The sequence below is a fragment of the Pseudochaenichthys georgianus genome, chromosome 1 (assembly GCF_902827115.2).
Source record: "Pseudochaenichthys georgianus chromosome 1, fPseGeo1.2, whole genome shotgun sequence".
In the NCBI taxonomy this organism is placed as follows: domain Eukaryota; kingdom Metazoa; phylum Chordata; class Actinopteri; order Perciformes; family Channichthyidae; genus Pseudochaenichthys; species Pseudochaenichthys georgianus.
The window spans coordinates 48,752,150-48,773,865 of NC_047503.1; the positions used below are offsets into that span (position 1 = coordinate 48,752,150).

At 37.3% G+C, this 21,716-nt stretch overlaps 1 protein-coding gene across 1 annotated transcript; it reads left to right on the plus strand.

Moving 5' to 3' along the window:
• The first annotated feature begins 876 nt into the window (after positions 1-876).
• Positions 877-20,961, plus strand: rac2 (Rac family small GTPase 2). The gene is made up of 7 exons (XM_034089839.2): positions 877-1,033; positions 8,731-8,802; positions 10,492-10,609; positions 11,837-11,899; positions 17,584-17,743; positions 18,552-18,685; positions 20,463-20,961. Exons 1-6 carry the CDS (start codon positions 999-1,001, stop codon positions 18,680-18,682), a joined length of 579 nt encoding a protein of 192 aa, XP_033945730.1. The 5' UTR covers positions 877-998; the 3' UTR covers positions 18,683-18,685; positions 20,463-20,961.
• Positions 20,962-21,716: the final 755 nt, after the last annotated feature.

Sequence of the window (21,716 nt, forward strand, 5' to 3'; positions counted from 1 at the left end):
TAAAACAAGAGTGGTCTTGTTTTATTGTGACGTACGAACTCGGGCTGATAATAAATACAAAATGTTTTGAGTGGTTGGCGTTGGTTTTGTTCAGGATGATCTTTTCAGCTCTTTGGCTTTATCGAGATTAACGGATAACTGTTATGGATGTGGAATCAGATTTACTCAATGTTAAAGTCCATCGTACTAAAAACATATCCTTCCATATATTGAGGACATTTTACGCAAACTATTCAAACTGTTCATACTATGGACAGATTTAGGAAAACGACAGTGTCCATTTTTAAGACAATCACAAATGGACGGCTGAGTTTCTACTTTGTTCTCCTTAGGAAGACTTGAGTGAGACGCACGTGAATATTTCTAATAGTTGAACCAACAGCTGTTCTGCTGCGCATGTTTCAAATAGACGATGATGGTGAATGAGAAGAATGATGCTGAAGGGCCATCTAGTGGACTAAAGGGGAAATCACACACAACTGAACTCTTAGTTTATTATCATGAGTTATTGGAGATTTGTGTGTATTTCTTTAAAAATGTGTTTGTGTGTGTGTGTGTGTGTATGTGTGTGTATTTATATGTGTGTTTGTTTTAGTAGTTCATTTTGGTGAGGGTGTGTTTGCATGCATGATTGCAAATCAGCCTGGACAAAAAAGAGGAAGTTTTAAATAAACAGCGGGTTATTTCTGCCTCATCTTCCTCCTTTCAAAACTCTTGACGCTCAGTCATTTCACATTTCTCCACTTGCGACAGCGTCTTTCTCTCTTTACATTCAACACATGTTATCATACATATGAATTGCACACTGCTTGCATAAGTTGTACTTTTCAGAAGAAGAGAGAAACAGCAGAGGCGGAAGACGAGGTGCAGACATGAAGGAACTGAGGCAGCAGAGGGAGGGGTGTGAGGGAGGTGTGTAACAGCTTCCTGTAGTCGCTGATCTCTGAGTCTTCCTCCTCTTTCTCTCACAGTGAAGAGCACAGACGCAGCGGAACAGGATGCAGGCTATCAAGTGTGTGGTCGTGGGAGATGGGTACGCCATTATCTTTTTTTCTATATTTGTTATAACTTAAGACGCCTTCAGGTGTTGAACCACGAGCTGATGCATGATGGGGAACTTGTAGCCCCAGGGTCCAGATTTTGGGTTATTTGAAAGAAATGTCACCTAGGTTAGGGTTAGGGTTAGGGTTGGAATAACTTCAAGTCACAGTTTTCTCAACTTCCGCAGAGCTATGGCTGTTTGAAAGGGCTGCTGTTGTCTTAAACTTGTTGAGGATCGCAGTGTGTGTCTGTGTGAGGATCTTTAGGCGTGTGTTTGACAGCGCTGATTTAAAATGAGGGTGTTGGATGGAGCAGGCCACAGCATGCAGGAACATGCAGCACACACTCCGGCATACTGCAGATGGAAAGTCAGAACAGAAAGAAATAGACGAAAAACAAAAGAGCCATTTAGTTTAAGACTCTTTGGCAGAGGTGGAAGAAGTACTAAGATATTTATCATAAGTCAACGTAGCAGTGTAATAATACTCTGTTAACAAGTTAAAATCCTGCATTAAAATCACACTCAATGAAAAGTACAAACAGTTGTGTTTAAAATATACTTAAAAGTACCTAAAATTCAGTTGTGAAACACCTTTACTCAATTGTTGCACTTACTGTAAGTGCTATTTTTAGATACTAGTACTTTTCTTGAGTATGTCTATTTAATGCTACACATACTTTTACTCCACTACATTTTGGAGGCAAGTATCTCCATTTATTTATTAAACAATCATAGTTACTAGCTACTTTGTACACATGAAAAGACATGATGTAATGCAATACATATATGTTTAATACACACAGTTTAAAAACAAATGTATTTACAAGTAATTTACATTTCTACCAACTAAGATTATATACCTAAATCTTCTAAAGTATCTAGAGCTGTAAAATAGTTGTTATACATTCAAAAGGACAACATTTGACTTCACAATGCAGTGGGATAAAATAGTTGTTGTACAAATACCTCACATTTCTCAGTACATAAAGTGCAATTGCCTGGACAAATTAAGGAGCATAATATAGAAAAATAAGTATTTGATGTAGAAGTATTTCACATTTCTACCTATGCACAAATACGTGTAAGTTAGTGATTTATAAGTTCATTATATGTTTTTATTAATAACATAAATCTGCTATTGCTAGTGACTAAAGTAGTACAGTAAAAGGCCTGCATACAGTCATGTAGTGTGGTAAAAGTATAAAGTAGCATCATGTGGAAATACTCATTTGATGTACAAGTACCTCACATTTCTACCTTAGTACATTACCTGTAAGTTAATAGTTTGTAAGTTACATTTCTGTTTTATTGACTACCTAAATCTGCAAAGTAACTAATACAAATAATTCTGTAAATTTAGTAAATGTAGTAAAGACTAAAACATTAAAGTACAAAAAGCAGTGGGGTAAACATTTAAATAAACATCATGTGGCAATACTCATTTGATGTACAAGTACCTCACATGTCTACCAAAGTACAGTACTTGTAAGTTAATAGTTTCTAAGTTAATTTAGTTTTTTATGTACTACCTAAATCTGCAAAGTAACTTGTACATAATGCTGTAAAGTAAATGTAGTCGAGTAAAAACTAAATCATTAATTTACAAAAAACAGTGGGTTAAAAATATAAAGTATAGCATGATGTGGCAATAGTACCTCACCTTTCTCCCTAAGTACATTACTTGTAAGTTAATAGTTTGTAAGTTAATTTAGTTTTTTACGTACTACCTTAATCTGCAAAGTGGCAAGTAACTAAAGCTGTAAAGTAAATGTAGTGGGGTAAAAACTAAAACATTCATGTACCAAAAACCAGTGGGGTGAAATGATAAAGTAGCATCATGTGGCAATACTCATTTGATGTACAAGTACCTCACATGTCTCCTAAGTACTGTACTTCTAAGTTAATAGTTTATAAATTAAAATATATTTTGAATTTAATCTACAAAGAGGCAAGTAACTAAAGCTGTAAAATGTATGTAGTGGAGAAAAAACTAAATTCGCCTAAAAGAATAAAGTAGCATCATTTGGAAATACTTTACTTTAAGTACCTTACATTTCTACTTCAGTGCAACACTTCAGTACATGTTCTTAAGTATTGGAAAAACTGCTGATTTTGGTTGTTTTAAAAAGACTTAAATGCTCTCTCTCAGAACAAGTTACTACAGTGTGTCGTGTACATCAGGAACTTCTAATCTGATACTTGAAGGTGGGGCAAAAACATGCCGGGTGTTTCTTGAATAAGGAAACTGTGAAGCGGAAGTGCTGTAGCTGTTACTGCAAGAGCTCAGGCTGCAGACAATGTAACATTTACCAGTGCTGCATATAAGGGTACATTGCTTACGAGAAAAGTGAGACATTTGGGCTTTTTTTGGTTGACTTCAGCACAGTAAATTAAGGTTTTTCATCTGCTGTTCAATTTGAGTTTGTGGGCTGTTTTGGTTACGAAACAGGTCGTTGTCAGACTAATGAAAAGAAAACATTGTAGATTTGATCTTAAATCCACCAAAAGTTAGCATTAGGTAATTCACTTTCTTGTTATTCAAACACAACATTGTAGAACATGTGAAATAAAAAATAGAAATAGCTTTGACATTGTGAGAGCCGGGAAGCTGGCAGTTAAAGCCGATGGTGGTGATGAGTCATTTCTGCCATGAAAACCATTTTGATGGATGCCACCAATGAACGCTGTACAGATGCAGCTTGTGGAAAATACAATATTTTAAAAATAAACTCAGCAGCTGTATTGCCCGCATGATTTAAGATCGTGTTTGTGAGTAAACCAGATGTCAAAAATGTGATTTAAAGCCTCTGTTTGTAGAGAAGAGGAAGTTGTTTGAGGGAAGAAGGGAAGTGAGCACTGTGCACATATGAGCTAAAATGCTGCTGTTATATGACCCTAACATGGCGCGGGGGATTTAAAAAATGGTTAAGTTATAGCTACATATCTACACCTAATATGTCATGTAATTAGATTGGATTATATATCTTATATTCATATTTCCAAATTGGGAAAATGTTTTGTTACAGGAGTTAAAAAACCCCAACATAAACAATAAACATTACATATATATACCAATCCACAGTGACAGATCAACATGCATAGAGTATCTTCTCCAAAACAACAAAGAATATAAACAAATATTCCTAATACACAATAATAGACTAACTTCCTACTGAAAAAATATATGAACATAGACGACTATATACAGTTAGAAACAGTATTAAACACACCGTTTTTAAAACCCTTCAAGGGTCACTGTGTAGTTGTCAACTTAAGTTACAGTTTAATTGAGTGTTTATCATTGAAGTCTCGTAAAAATAATTGCAAATTCAAAAGAATATCTGGTATCTTCCACCTGTTGATCAGTGAAATAGTGCAATTGCATTGGTTGGATTGTAACACATCACCCACAAGCATTGGGACAAAACTGGGGGCCAAAAATACTTCTATAGGTCTAAAATGGGACTAAACTTATTTTGAATATAAAGTGTACTCAGATATTGTACTTGAGTAAAAGTAGAAGTACTCAGATATTGTACATGAGTAAAAGTAGAAATACTCAGATCAAAGTAGAAGTACCAGAGTGTAAGAATACTGCGTTACAAGTAAAAGTCCTGCATTCAAAATGTTCCTCAAGTAAAAGTAGAAAAGTATTCTCATCTAAATATAGTGAAAGTAGCGACAGTAAAAGTAGTCGTTGTGCAGATTGGTCCATTTCAGAATAATATATATGATATGTTTTATAATGATTGATCATGAAAGTGTTCTCAAAGCTGGTGAAGGTGCAGCTAGTTTGAATGGCTTTGTATTCTGCAGGGTAGCTGGTGGATTTACTCCAGGTGGAACTAAAGTCTGATTTAACACTTGATTATATTTCACATCATTCATCCAGATCTGTGAAGTAACTAATGGGAAGAAATATATGTAGTGGAGGAAAAGTACACCATGTACCTCTGAACTGTAGTGGAGTAGAAGTACAAAGTAGCAGAAACTGAAATACTCAAGTAAAGTACCTCAAAATTGTACTTCAGTACATGTTTACTTAGTTACTTTACATCTCTGGCTAATTGTGAATGTGGCTAACTGTATTATCTTAGCATACTTAGCTACAGTATCTGTTATCCATCACAACAGCAGGTTGTTAACTGACAAAAGCATCACTTAAAACCCAAGTACCAGAGTGTAGGAGGAATACTCTGTTACAGTAAAAGTCATGCATTCAAAATATTCCTCAAGTAAAAGTAGAAAAGTATTCTCATAAACATATAGTGAAAGTAGCGACAGTAAAAGTAGTCATTGTGCAGATTGGTCCATTTCAGAATAATATATATGATATGTTTTATAATTATTGATCATTAAAGTGTTCTCAAAGCTGGTAAAGGTACAAATTATATTTCACATCATTAATCCAAATCTGTAAAGTAACTAAAAGTATTAAATACATGTAGTTGAATAACAGTACACCATTTACCTGAATTAATTTAAGTATGAATTGTATTGAGTAGAAGTAAAGTAGAAAGTCTGCAAGCCTTTAAACCACTTTTTTAAAGGCATAGATGCAGTTTACTGGTCTAGTATTGTATCTAGTATTGCAGTCTTCTGAAAGGATATATTTCACGTCGACAAACTTAAGATATCAAACGTAAAATGCAGCCATTAAAAACTGAGCCTAATTTACCCTTGGAGACATGGAAGATGCTATCTACTAAACTCCATTTGCTTTCATATTATCAGCCTTGAGAACAAATGTATGATTAGCTAATCCTCAGAGTTACACATCAATGTAGCTAAAAGCATTTCCTTTAGCTTGTGGTTTCTGTAGAGGACCAAGTATAGGAAGATGGGGGAGTCTGAAGTGATTAAATAAAGTAAATAAGTTATTGTGATATTTGGGAGATTCTAACTAAAAGGCTGACATAAGCAAAGAGAGACGAGAAGAGAAATAAAAATAATACAGAAGTGATGTTGAGAATGGAGAAAGAGATGAAAAATAAAGAGTAGAAAGACAGAACCAAAGACAGTGTGACGTTGAAACTGAATTAAAGTTTGTTCAGCTAGAAGCAGTTAATATATATAATGGTGTCAGCAGAAGATGACAAACAGATAAAGAAGAAAGAGATTGAAGGCTGAACTCGGAGGTGTTGCTGGTTCCTGTTTCCAGTGCTAAACTGATGCTTTGAAAACATATCACTTCCTATTGACTCACACACACAACCCAAACATTTACATACAGTATGACCTTTGTTAAAATGAACGTAAAACAACGTTTACCAGGTAGTGCCGATAATAGAATTAGTCATAAAAAACAAACTTGCATGCTTTTTCTTTAGGACCCCACACAATGGGTTTTAACTGAAAATGTGGTCCCCACAAATACAGCAAAACAAACTTACACACATTCCAATGATCATACCTCTGCGATTTTCACACAAATTAAACTTTTTTTGATGAGAGATAACTCGATCAGTTTGTAGTGTTGTTCTTTTAATCCGAAAATATTCAGATTTTAGGATTATTTAGTTTAGTCAATACACCTTTTAATGTGTATTAATATGTTTGCCAGCATCACAAAAGTATTTAAAGACACACCTTTGATTTTGTATGTATTTATTTGAAATGTTTAACTCGTCATGCAGAACATTTTTGCTTTATTAGCACAGAGAGGTCAGAGGGAGTATTTTCTGGTACTATTTTAGCCATAAAAACCTCAGTATACCAGTTTAAATGAAACACTGATGCACCACATTTTTTTTTAATACACCATGTACCGAGAAATTAAATGTTACCACTCAAAAAGTTCACTGTGCAAATAGCCCCTCACTTCTTGCTGTATTTCTTTTATAATTCATGTTAAAGTTGTACTGATCCATAAATGCTGACCGGCTTGCATCAGACGATCTGATGAGCAATAGCAATACTAAGAAGAGCTTCAAAATGGAAAAGTCCTCTGACTCATACTCAAATGATCATGTCTGAATTATGTCATAATAGCATTTATTCTGAATGGTTGAAATACATAAAAAAAGTCAAAAACCAGCAAAAATATTAGATTTCTAAATGTGCCTACTTGTTCACAGGTCAAACATAAATCACACAAAGTAGATTATTAAAGAGTAAACATATTTAATTTATTTATAAAGTGAAAGGGGAAAGGCTGGGCAAAAGGGGTTAACACAATAATTGATAAATAATTTAAAAACTCTTTAATTTTATGGTCGAAGCATTATTTGTAATTTCAAAAGACAATAAAATGCAGTTTGTCGTTCTTGAAATACTGACAGTAAAACAAAAATACGAACAGAGCTTGTTCATTCCTGTTGGAGCCATGTCGATTCATGGATGTTCAGACAAGCTGCTCTAATGAACATGTTAATGCTTCTGAAGGTGTGTTATACAATTATATTAGATATAATACAGTGTAGAATAAACTTTTTTTTTTACTATACCCATAAATATGATTATTTATAATTATAATAATGGGTTCCATTTATAAAGCACTTCATATTTGATTTGAAATCCCGAAGTGCTACAAGTAGTGAGCATGAACAGTATACATAAACATTACACAACACGGTAGAATTAATAAAAAGCAATACAAATATAAAAAATAAATAAAAGGGTGATAAAAAAGGTCTAGGCAAAGGCTCTTTTGAAGAGATGGGTTTTGAGGCTTTTTTAAAAAGCCTCCACGGTCTGTGGTGCTCTCATTTGGTCGGGAGAGCGTTCCACAGGCTGGGAGCAGCCGAGCAGAAGGCCCGGTCTCCCATAGTACGGAGCTTAGTCCTGGGGGGTTTGAGGAAGTTGGAGTTGCTGGAGCGGGTGGTCCGCAAGGAAGTATGGGGGGTGAGGAGTTCCTTGAGGTAGGGAGGGGCAGTTCCATGGACACACTGGTGGGTGAGAACGGAGACCTTGAATTCGATCCTCAGTTCCACGGGGAGCCAGTGTAGTGCTTTAAGGATGGGGGTGATGTGATCATATTTGCATTGTTCATAATTATATTGCAATATATATTTATTTTATTTTAAATGTATCAGTTTAATGTGTATTTGGGGTGTTTTTGTTGCTGATTTAATATCATTTATTTGTCTCTTCTTAATAAGAACAGCTTTGTTAATCAAGGCTGACGATGATGCTGTATTTAGTTTGGAAAAGCACTAATTATAGACAAACAATAACTGAATCACTTAACTTAAACTTAAACTTAATCAAGTTTATTTAGCACTTTTTGAAACAAGGCAATTCAATGTGCTAGTGCAAAGGAAACACATTATAAGAAATAAAACATAAAAAAAGAAAATGGTGATATTGCTATAATGATATACAGTTGGACAGTTGTGAAAAAATGCAATACATAAACCCATGTACTTAATCTAAAAAACTATTGTATTCTTTTAAAAAACATTTCGGATCCCATTATGAAGTTACATTAGAAATAGAATTACAAAATTGCATCGTTTGACGCTTTATTGTACACTAATTCTTTACAAAGTGCAGTTTGAGAATGACTGCATTATTTTAGCTGTAAAGGGTTTGTTAGGTATTGATTCAGGACTAAGTTTATATCTGATGATACATATCTGCCATATTTCTCTCTGTTTATAGATATATCTCTGATGTCTCTTTCTTCCTGAAACCTTGATGATCCATAATTATATCTCTGTTCATGTCTTTCAATATTTGCTTTATAGAGCTGTGGGAAAAACATGTCTTCTCATCAGCTACACAACCAATGCCTTCCCCGGGGAGTACATCCCTACTGTGTGAGTATGACACACACACACACACACACACACACACACACACACACACACACACACACACACACACACACACACACACACACACACACACACACACACACACACACACACACACACACACACACACACACACACACACACACACACACACACACACACACACACACACACACACACACACACACACACACACACACACACACACACACACACACACACACACACACACACACACACACACACACACACACACACACACACACACACACACACACACACACACACACACACCATGTATATATCACTTCAGGGGACATTACATTGACTTACATGCATTTCCTAGAGATTTATCCTAACCTTAACCATAACCAACACATGCCTAACCCTAACCCTAATCCTAACCCTAATCCTAAACCTAACCAAGTCTTCACCCTAAAATTAATGATTCCCCTTATGGGGACCTCCAATTTGTCCCCATAAGGGAGGCGAGTCCCCACACGTGACTATGTAAACAGATATAGGTCCCCACAAGTATAGTAATGCTAGTTCAAACACACACACACACACACACACACACACACACACACACACACACACACACACACACACACACACACACACACACACACACACACACACACACACACACACACACACACACACACACACACACACACACACACACACACACACACACACACACACACACACACACACACACACACACACACACACACACTACATGTACAACATACAGTTCAGAAAATGAAATGTACAACACCAATGAATTGTAATATGCAGTCGTGTGGATGCATAGACACACATTATCAATATATGCATAAAAGCTGACACACACTGTAAATAGAGAAGGAACATGTGTATAGTAGTCTTCAGTTAATAGTCTAGTCAATAATAACTAAGGAATATTAAAGAAAAATTGAAATTATTAATAAGATTACAAGGGGAAATATTCATTTTCAGATCTTTATTAAACATTTTTTATTTTTTTGAGCACTGTAGAGAATATTAATCAAAATGGGTTTCTCATTAACATAATCCTCTTAATTGGTGCCTGTTGTTTCATGTGTGGAACAATGTGTACTAGTAGGTCATAAAAGAAACTGCAGTGTTTCAATATGACCACAAGAGGGCAGTGTTGCTTATTTATTATAATCTAGTCAATTGAACATGTAGTTATGACTGATTTAAGGTACAACAACAGCAAGGTAATTAAAATCCTTCTAATCCTTAAAGCCCAAGAAATGGTCTAAATATAAATATTCAGTTTAGCTCTAATTAGCTATATACATGGTGTATGCTATAAACCAGGGACCCTCCCCCTTCCTCATATGGTACAACTAAACCACCAAATCATTGCTTTATTTCATTTGTTTCCTTATTGTTTCAAACCCTTTTAAACCATATTTTCACATGCAATTGAAAGTTATTGAATATATGAAACTTGTGAAAAAATATGTAATATGAAAACAAATATTTAAACCATGAAAATTAAAAGTCATATTTACAGAAGTATTGTGTTTTTTGTGGTACTTCAACATTGAAATACAATACCACTAGTTAGAGGACCTGATATAAACAATTACAAAAAAATAAAGGATGATGGCATTTCTAAATTCAATGGTGTGTGTGTGTGTGTGTGTTTGTGTGTGTGTGTTTGCCCCCCCTCAGCTTTGATAACTACTCAGCTAATGTGATGGTGGACAGTAAGCCGGTCAACCTGGGCCTCTGGGATACAGCCGGACAGGAAGACTACGACAGGCTCCGCCCACTGTCCTATCCCCAGACGGTAAATAAATATATACACACACACACACACACACACACACACACACACACACACACACACACACACACACACACACACACACACACACACACACACACACACACACACACACACACACACACACACACACACACACACACACACACACACACACACACACACACACACACCATGTCTCCAAACCGTCAGAGGGCCCCATAACGTGATTTATTAAACAAATTGAGGTCCCCAAATAGTGATAAATACCAACTACATTCATTACAATAAATACAATCTTCGTTGGTGAAACCCAGGAGAATCATTATATTAAAGCAGAAGTAATTTAGATGACAATTTTATCAGACAAAACGAATAAGAAATTCCTACAAATCCTGTTTAAGGTGAGACTTGATGATGGAGAATATATAATAAATACAAAATTAACCAAATAAATCTATTTTCGTATTCAAACATCCAATAATACATACATTATATACCTGCATATATTGTCACTGGCTTTGGTCACATCACATTTTTAAATAGTATTAAATAAAAACATTTTAATCAAAGAAATTAATTAAAACATTGAGTTATTGCCACAAATGAACATTTTCTGAATTAATTGTTTTACATTGTTGTTTTTATCCTTAAATGTATGTAGAATATGTCCTGGATATAATATTATTGTGTATTTTTGTTACATACATCTAGACTAAGTTCACTTTTTCAGTGTTCACACAGTTGCTCTAGTACTGTGGATTACATTGCTCCATGTACTATACAAAAAACAACATTCATTTTCATTAAAACAAAACAAATACCAACAATAACTGATTTCATTTCATTTTATTTCAAACCTTTATTTATACAGATAAAATCCCATTGAGATCATTGATCTCTTTTCCAAGGGAGACCTGCTCAAGTAGTTCCACATGAAACATAAAAACATAAATAGAACAACAAAAGGACATCATACAGCATCATTTACAAAATTCTCCACATAAACAGGTACCAATAGCTTCCGATTTGATTTCCGAACTGATTTCCATTGTAACAGAGATTCCCGCATGATTATATTTTTCAATTGCATGCCATGTATTGATTGCAAAAGGGATTTGAGTTGGTATCCTCAAGGTTGATTACACTTTTTCTAGGTTGATTTGACAAAAAGCGTCAGATAAATGTAATGCAGTGTAAAGTAATCTATAATCGAAAGGACTCTCTCTCCTGTCACTGTGTATCCTGCAGGATGTTTTCCTGATCTGTTTCTCTCTGGTGAGCCCGGCGTCCTACGAGAACGTCAGAGCAAAGGTGAGTCTCGTATCTATGGTACATCCTTATATGGATGATTTGTTGTCATTAAAATACATTTGAGTTAAGATTTTGCGAATTTTAAGAATATTTTCTGTATAGGTCGGATGGTAAGAATTGTAAAGGACTTCCAATAAATTACTTGGAAAAGGATTATTTCCACTCTGCAATAATGGTACTTTTAGGCCCCGTCCACACGGAGACGAAACCGATTTCGAACCGAAGTCGATTTAAAAAAAGTCTTCCTTCCACATGGAATCGGCTCAAGAAATGTGTCCGTCCAAATGAAACCACTCGAAACCACTGGAGACGCTGTAGTACATGTGCCGGGCCTGTAAGTAGCGCTGTACTTCCGCCAGAAAATACACCAATCACAGCGAATAAGACCCCAGAGCATGGGCATAAGGCATAAACAAACAGCTGTAGATGTTGCACTAAAATCTGTATCATGGTCAGTAGCGTCTGGAGTACGAAAGCAACCCTGTGATCCGCCATTGTTTTTGTTGTTGGCAAAACGCATCAGCAATGACGCGGGGGTGAGCAGGAGAGGTGGGCAGAGGCGGGGCTATTAGATTACATATATTGCAATTATATAAACTGAGAAAGGCAGTACAACATAAACAGAAGCTGGAACCAAATACTTTCTGGTGGTTTTGCCTGATACACGACTTAAATGTACAATTATTAAATATTCAGGTCTAACCCTTAAGGTTTCCGTCCATCCCTATTCTATTCCTGCATATGTATATCAGGGTCATGCACTCTAAAGGATTCAGCCATTCAATCAACAAACATCAGAAGCAAACACTTGCATGTTCATAGCATTTTTACACTAAAAGCTTTCCTGTATGTCACTCTCATCTCAAGTGCTTTCTTGGTTTTAGTAGTTTTTGATGTATTCTCCTTTTCTTGCACATGCGATGATGCAAGCATCAAAACCCTAACAAAAGCAGAGCCTCTGTCAAAACCACTCGCTGCTCCTCAACTCTATCCATCCCCCAGTGGTTCCCAAATGGTGTGCTGTGAGTCAAGTCCGGGTGTGCCGTGGGATTTTGTGACAACTATACGTTATTATTGCAATATACAACTACACAAAAATAATTATTTAATTTACTATATCAGTACTTTGTAGGTTTATATGTACGTAATCTGCGCGACTTGCGCGTCCACATCTCCACGTGCAGTGCTGCATAAACATGGCTGAGTCAGCGATAACTTTCGAGGGGTGGAGGTATGCCCATTATTTTTAGTTCGTCCGAAGAATAGACAGGAATGTGACGGTGAGGTGCAAACTGTGTCCAGGCCAGAAGCTGTTATCCACTGCTGTGAACACCACGTCAAACCTCAACAAGCACCTGCAAAGAACACATGCTAAGGTGAAGCTAACGCACACGCTATTTGTTGTTTGTTTATATCACGTAGTGGTCGGTTCTTCTTTTCTGTCTTCCGGTTGTTGCCTGTTTTGAATGACAAATACACACTACCGCCGTCTGCTGGTAAGGAGAGTTATTGCCACTCACGCATGCGCAGTTCGTACGTGCTCGGTGAGTAAAGTAACGAGTTACTTTATGTAGATAGTAACAAAGTAGTTTAATATATAACTTTTTTTTAAAGTAATATGTAATATATTAAAAAAAATTAGTAACGACCCCATCTCTGGAGTTGGCGTTCTCTACTCTGATTTACATGAAGAACAACAGGAGGTCACGGCTCTCTGTTGAACAGGACTTGCGAGTCCCTCCTTAGTGCCACCAAGGATTAAAAAAATCTGCGCGCCCCGACAGGCACATGTATCCCACTAATTTGTAAATCGGCAAAATATTTACAATAGCACATGTTTCAATGCTGATTGCTGAAATGTTACATTTATAATTTGTAGTTCAGGACCACGGACAATGCAGCTTCCTTGCATTGACAGTTCTCTGTGCTGAATTTCTGCTGAGTTTCCTTTGCCTCATTTTTTATTGTGTGACCTGTCTGGTTTAAATGAGTGTGTTGCTGCTTTGATGAAGCCTAATTTTTTTAACATTTCAAATACATTTCTGAAATACTTCATTAATAAATATTTCACGAGTAATATAGTTGTCTTTGTCACATTGTATTTGGCATTAGTAAATAATTATGCACATGTACAGATATTTTACATGATATGAGTGATAACACGTGTTATAAGGGCTATTTTGCACAATAGGTGTGCCTTGAGATTGTTACTTGTCCGTTGGTGTGCCTTGGGCACAACACGTTTGGGAACCACTGCCCTATACAAACATCAATACTTTGCAACAAAATAAACATTTCAGTAATATTGGTTAGACTTGATTGATATGATTCACATATTGGTACCATGAAGTGGTTTGCTCTTAGATTAGATGATATGGAATGAAACTCAAGAGAAAGAGCCAAAAATGTGGATTTTATTTTATGTTACGTTATTAAGTGATGCTTCAATAAAGGAAAGGGGGCATACGTTATCATTTTACACCCAGAAAACTATTGCCAAGAAGTACAAATAATGGTTGCATTTCCTATTTGTTTGTAAGATAAAGAGATTTAACTTTTGTATTGTCTTTCCGTCAATAGGCAACTTTTGTTGACCCGGTCTGGTTTGACTCTTTATAAAGCATATAGCGTAAATAATCACCAAATCCTGTTTTATAGGTTTACACTTCATTCCAAGTATTACACTTTTTGGGGAATTCATGGTCAATAGATCACATTTACACAAATCTTACCTTTTGGATTTCTAATTTTGAGGTGCAAAGATGTTAATATATTCTTAAAGGTGGGGTAGGTAAGTTTGAGAAACCGGCTCGAGATCGCTAGAATTTGAAAATACACAACCGGAGAAAATCTGCCACTTCCTCACAGAGCCCCTCGCCGGCCCGGCTAAACGGATCGGTTGTACTTTTTACAGTATTACGGCTTCTACAGATGACATTTTTTTATGGATTTTTTGTCAAAGCACTTAATATATGCATTGCTATCGGGATGTTAAGAGCATTCCATGGAATATAACAAAAAGTCTGTTAGGAACCTTGACTCAATAGCTTGGAGGACTCAAATGCACGACCCAGAGACAAAAAGGTTTTGAAGAAAAAATAGTCTTTACTTGCAAATAAACAAAATCACTCTTTTAGAGGAATGAACAAACTGACAAACGTAAAGCGCTCTCGTGGAGGGTAAAAGGCAAAACACTGACTTTCATCAAACAATGGCTTAGATCTTACTTCTTGGAGCAATGAACTAGACGAACCGACAACTAACAAGGGGAGACAGGACAATATATACATGAGGTAAGTGGGCACAGGTGGAAACAATCAGGGGCGGGGCAGACACTGATGATGGCGGGAAAAGGAACCAGAGCAGGAAGTAAAGGGACCTGGAATGAGACAAGGTGAGTACAAAATAAAACAGGAAGTGGAACATAAACTAAACTAACATGACAAAACTTAACATAATTGACGGGACACAACAAAGTGTATCTCGAGCCGGTTTCTGAAACTACCCCACCTTTAAAAGTTACGTTTTTGTTAGACATTCAATACAATTTTACCCAGAATGGATACACAAATGCTATAAATGTTGTTATGGAATAATTTGCTTAGTTGTTCAACCTCTTTTCCCATGGCATAGCTCTACAGTATTGCTGTTATCTCTCTTAAGGAGGGGCAGCTTGGGTGCATTGTTGTTGCCAGCCTATGACCGAGCACAAGCTGACATGAGATAGTTTACTGTTGAGGGACGTAGGTTCCCTGGCGCACGTTCTACGGACGAGAGATTCAGGGTCCATATTGCTTTAGTCTCGCTGATGAAGAATGTGGATTATTACACTCTGAACTAGTTAAAACCTCGAGCTGCAGAAGAGTTCTTCAGAATTTATTTGGCAACCGCTGTGTCAACTCGTGGCTCTTGACATGTCTTGTGAATTCTCCGGACGAAGCTCCAAATAAACCGTCAGTGTTTGCCATCAGAGCTCCAGCTCTCCTCGTCTCTCTGAGTCCTGACTCCATCAAAGCTCCAGCTCTCCTCGTGTCTCTCTGAGTCCTGACTCCATCAGAGCTCCAGCTCTCCTCATGTCTCTCTGAGTCCTTTTTCCAATTGCTTCAGAAGTTTTCCCCACAAATGTGATCATTAATTTTCTTGTGAAGAACGTATAGACCTATACATTATTTGGCATTAGATCATCACTTCCTTTGACACAAAATAAACATAAAAGGTAGTTGCATATCTGTAAAATAAATTGAAGGGCACTGAAGACAATGTTTGAATAGTTTCTCATATATTTTAGGCTATACTTAAAGTGTACCTATCATGCTATATTATAATAATATAGTGTAGGACCATACCTATATAAGGCATACTTATACTTTTTTTTTTCAAAATACCAAACAGATCATGCATTTTAGCCATGCCTCATTTCGCTCAATTTGCACCTTTTTAGCCCTGTCCTTTTTAGCCCTGTCAGCACCACCTACAGGCCTGGCATATGTACTACAGCGTCTCCAGTGCTTTCGAACGGCAATGGCCGTGGCTGTCTCCTCCTGATAGGTGGAAAATTGATCAATAGCCGTAGCACCACCGTCCTGACGTCAGTAAAGTGTTCAAATCTGGAACAGTCTGTATCAGATCCGTTGCAGCCCCTTTTTTAGAGATTTGAGTGTGGAGGAAAATAGAGAGGGTTGTGTTTTCTGACACTTGGTGAGTTCCCTGGAACACCGGGGACACATATTCATGCATAAAAGACGTACAAAAGTGCATTTTGCACGATAGCTCCCCTTTAAGTTAAATGTATAATGCTTTGCAGAAAAGACGTCCTACCTTTTAGATTTCAAATACACATATCGTTTTAGACAAGTCAAGTCCAAGGTAATTCCGAGCAAGTCTCGAGTTCAACGGCTTTTTTACCAAGTTAAGTTTAAACCAATCAAAACAACAATGATGACTTTGAAGACTGACTTTAGACAATGCTAAAGTCAGGACACAATTCACTCCAAATTGTTGCTGATTTATGATTGTGCAATTTTCAAAACATGAAACTTGAATTGTTTTACTTTCAAATCTTAAGTCAAGTAACCTTAGCTTTAGGGATTCAGTATTATACAAAGTGAAGTCTCTGTAGTTTAATATTTTATCATTTTAAATAATTGAATCCCTAACTAGCTGTTGGGGCGCTAACATATCTCACTTCTGACTTACTTCTTTTAGCGTGTGTGGTTTCCTAACTGAGGAAAATCGATGGAGAGAGAATACAAAAAGTCAAGAGTAGTCTGAGAGAAGAAAAGGAAGAATTAAAAGAAGGGAACGATGATAAGAGGTAGGAAGGAGGAAGTGATTGAGAGATCAGAAGGAAAGGCTTCCTGAAAGTAGTGTAAGTCTGGGTGAGAATAGATGCAATGTAAGGATTTTGAAAGAAATTGTAAAGAAATAAATGATAGCGGAGGCAACTAGGACAACCTCATATTACAAAAAATGGGGCTTATTCATACCTAAAGCATGACCTTTGCATTTTATGACTTATCTCATTCTAATTTCAGAAACCAAGCTGACTCCATCCACCTTTTTTATTCCTCTTGGCTTCTCCCCACTCGTCTCCTTGTCTTTTTCTTTTTCTCAGACACGTATCTTCACTTTGGGTTTTCCAATGTCTCTCTTCTCATTTGTTTTTTGCCTTTCATTGTGTCCAGTGGTACCCAGAGGTCCGTCACCACTGCCCCTCCACACCCATCATCCTGGTGGGCACCAAGCTGGATCTGAGGGACGAGAAGGACACCATCGAGAAGCTGAAGGAGAAGAAGCTGGCGCCAATCACCTACCCACAGGGCCTGGCTCTGGCCAAGGAGATAGGTGAGGAACAGTGATTGGTCCCAGGACTTCAGGACAGCCTAAGGGTTAGAGGTTACGGTAGGGTTTAAGGTTTGGGGGTGAAAAAGACGCAATTGCAAGCTTATAAATCCGGATTTCCCACAAGTATTTGGGAGATTGTCAATACAATTTGTGAGTGCGAAATTCTTCGATAGCCTGTAGAGTCACTCGCAGCCTCTATAAATCTGCTGCAGCCCCATTTATTTTCAAAGGGATCCCAAGCTGAAAGCCGGATTTGTAAGGGCAGTCAATCTGGCATTAGACACACTGCCACATTTGAAAGATCCACCAGGTGGAGCCATCACCCATTTATTTATTTAAAGGTCACCTTTTATGCAGAATCCTCTTCTTCATGTCTCTTCTACATCAACATGTGTCCCCTCTTCTTCATGTCTCTTCTACATCAATATGTGTCCCCTCTTCTTCATGTCTCTTCTACGTCAACATGTGTACCCTCTTCTTCATGTCTCTTCTACATCAATATGTGTCCCCTCTTCTTCATGTCTCTTCTACGTCAACATGTGTACCCTCTTCTTCATGTCTCTTCTACGTCAACATGTGTACCCTCTTCTTCATGTCTCTTCTACATCAACATGTGTCCCCTCTTCTTCATGTCCCTTCTACATCAACATGTGTTTCTTTACAATTATGAATAAAAAGTGATATTTGCATACAACGGATTCACACTGCATCAATGCTAGGACTTAAAATAGCTTGTTTTACTTCCCTAACTTGGTCTTCTTAGTTTTGAAGTTGAGTTTTATGGATTGTCCTGTTCTGTTGGTTATAGATTCGGTGAAGTACCTGGAGTGTTCGGCTCTGACCCAGCGCGGTCTGAAGACGGTGTTTGACGAGGCGATCCGGGCCGTGCTCTGCCCCCAGCCCACCAAGGTCAAGAAGAAGTCCTGCTCACTGCTGTAAACGGTGAGTCTGAAGCAAAGACAGACGACAGAACGGAACAACAGCAGACATTTTGACTGAAAAAGCACAGGTTTTACTAATAACTATCAATGGTATGAGAGAGACATTATGAACGCAGGAATGAGTCCCAAAACCCTGAGAATCAGCATTTTAGCACTTGCCTGTCCCCTGGCCTAGAATTCAATAAATAAATAAATGTGTTTTTGGTTGTTAGTCTGAAATAAGGTCAGTGGTTTACACAAGCTGAAGAGATTTTAACGTTTTGTTCTACAACATAAAATACATCAGTAAATACCCCACTGGTGGATTAAAAAAAATGGCGGTTGCTAACAAGTGTCTGAATGAGACGAGTAAACGTCATCACGGTCAACATTAGCCGCCTTTAGCTTAGCGGTGGTGACGTGAAGTCATGTGATGGTGCTGTAGTTCCTTTATAGCCCAACATTAGCGAAATTTAGTTTAGCGGTGGTGATGTGAAGTCATGTGACCGTGCTGTAGTTACTTTATAGCCCAACATTAGCCTCCTTTAGTTTAGCGGTGGTGACGTGAAGTCATGTGACCGTGCTGTAGTTCCTTTATAGCCCAATATTAGCCACCTTTAGCTTAGCGGTGGTGATGTGAAGTCATGTGACCGTGCTGTAGTTCCTCTATAGCCCAACATTAGCCTCCTTTAGCTTAGCGGTGGTGACGTGAAGTCATGTGACCGTTCCATAGTTCCTTTATAGCCCAACATTAGCCTCCTTTAGCTTAGCGGTGGTGACGTGAAGTCATGTGACCGTTCCGTAGTTTCTTTATAGCCCAACATTAGCTTTTTATTTCAAAAATCATAAAGTGGTGTTAATATGTGGAGATTATCTGGCAGAACAAAACATGTAAGTATCATAAAAGTGTGTTTGCTACGGAGATTATTTTCTGCAATAATCCAAAATCACATAGAGATGCTTACTTCCTGGTCGGCCTACGATCATTTGTCATCCCTGCACCACTTTATACCTGACCCTGAAATGAAAGCAGCTTAAAGGCAGTTCAACTCTCATTAATTGCAGTAACTACGTGGTTTAGCTGCTGTGATGACAATGATTCAGTCATTAGTTTGCCTTTCTCGAATCCAAACACAATTTGTGCAGCATAATTGTCTGATCACTAAAAGATGATTTAAAGGCGTCTACATCACCAAACATATCGTTCCTCAAACTCAACCAAGAGAATCAGGATGGGTAAAAATATGCCAACTTTTGCAAAGAGAGACGGAAAAAGCTCGAGACAGATGAAAATACACAAAGAATAAAGGCCAATTGTTCTGAATGGATTTATTCAATGTCAGCTTTGACATACAATTAAATGCCTTTTGCAGCACTTGGGTAATTATTTCCAAGCCTTCAGGGCAGATTTATTATTTGCCAGAGAAAGACAGAAACAAAAGCAGCAATTTAGAAAATACAGCATTCATTTCTCTTTTCTCCACAGGAGAACAAACACAAAGTCCAAGAAGGAAAAAATAGCTAATTTATTCTATTTTGAGCTCCTTCTTTTTTTAAATTAGGATTATCATTGTAGGACTGATGGCTTCCCGCTGGCATTTTAATATGCCAAGTGACAGAGAGCAATTGAAGACATGACAGAGAAATTATTTGTACATCCTTGCATGTGGAGTAATACGTGTTTGCTGATAGCATTGAAGCAGGAGTACATTTTCCTTCACGCAGTGCTATTTCAACCTGTGTTAATGAAGCTGTGATGGATGCATGTGGTATTCAATGTTTCTTTTATATTCTTGCAGGACCAGAAACAAGAGAGGGAGAGATTGAGACTGATGACCCGACGTTAAAGAAGAAGACTAAACGGTTCTGTTAGGTGTATAGAAAACTACAACTAGATTTCCAGGAGTACAAAAAGAAAGAAATTGTGTCGTACTCGTTATGATAAATAAGTAAAATCCCTTTCTCTAAAGCAATATTTCAAACTGATTTTGGAATGAGTTATGGTAGAGACAAGGTAGAATCCACCAGTAAAGTTTAGCATTTTAGCAACAGACTGCCCAAAGTAAAACTATGAAGATGTATCCAAAACTCCTGCACACCAGACGGATCCCACATACTATGTATTAATGCAAGGACAGTGTTGTGATAAGATTTGTTCTACGATTGTGATGAAAAGATCAATAAGGAAAGTAGCTTTTGTATGAGCAAAGAGCAGAACAATATTTTATTTGATTAAAACTATAACAAACATATTATTTGTTGTGATGTTAAAATAAAAATACATTTTATCAAGTAAAACGTCTGCAGAGAAAGTGTTATTTCCGATGTCGGTAAACCACAGATCTCACGGTTACTGCAAAGTTTCTTTCTCCTCAAGACGGATAAAACAGCGCAGAGTGGAGGTAATGCTGATAAATCTGCATTCATTTCTACCACCTGCTTCAAGCATCATCCGTCTCACCTTGGTTTCCTACGGGACGAGACAGTGGTCTCTGACTTATTTGTTTGTACAGATATCAGATTAATGGAGGAGAAGTTCTACTAATCTTTTCTCCAGATGGGAAACATTGCTATTTTATTAGATTAGGTGTGTGTGTGTGTGTGTGTGTGTGTGTGTGTGTGTGTGTGTGTGTGTGTGTGTGTGTGTGTGTGTGTGTGTGTGTGTGTGTCAATAATCCTGGAAGGCTCAAATCACATTGTACCACGACTACCAGAGCTTAAGGCCACAACTTAATGCAACATTCTGTCATCCTGCTATTTATTTAAGATTAAAATAGTATAAATGAGGCAGACTTCACTTGACAAGGCATACGTGTGTTTTACTAGCATTCTTTCAAACGGGTCCTATTCAGCTCATTTTCAGGTTCATATTTGTCGTTAGTGTCTCTACTCTGATGTTCAGGTGTATATCAGTATGCAGTGTCTCTACTTTAAAGAGTCCTCTCCTGCTGATGTTCAGGTGTATATCAGTATGCAGTGTCTCTACTTTAAAGAGTCCTCTCCTGCTGATGTTCAGGTGTATATCAGTATGTAGTGTCTCTACTTTAAAGAGT

Bases quoted from the DNA above. Each gene is read 5' to 3' on its own strand.
- rac2 (XM_034089839.2), top strand. From the start codon at position 999: ATGCAGGCTATCAAGTGTGTGGTCGTGGGAGATGG. The intron at 1,034-8,730 runs GTACGCCATTAT...TTTGCTTTATAG, and splicing joins TGTGTGGTCGTGGGAGATGG to AGCTGTGGGAAAAACATGTC. The intron at 17,744-18,551 runs GTGAGGAACAGT...TGTTGGTTATAG, and splicing joins GGCTCTGGCCAAGGAGATAG to ATTCGGTGAAGTACCTGGAG.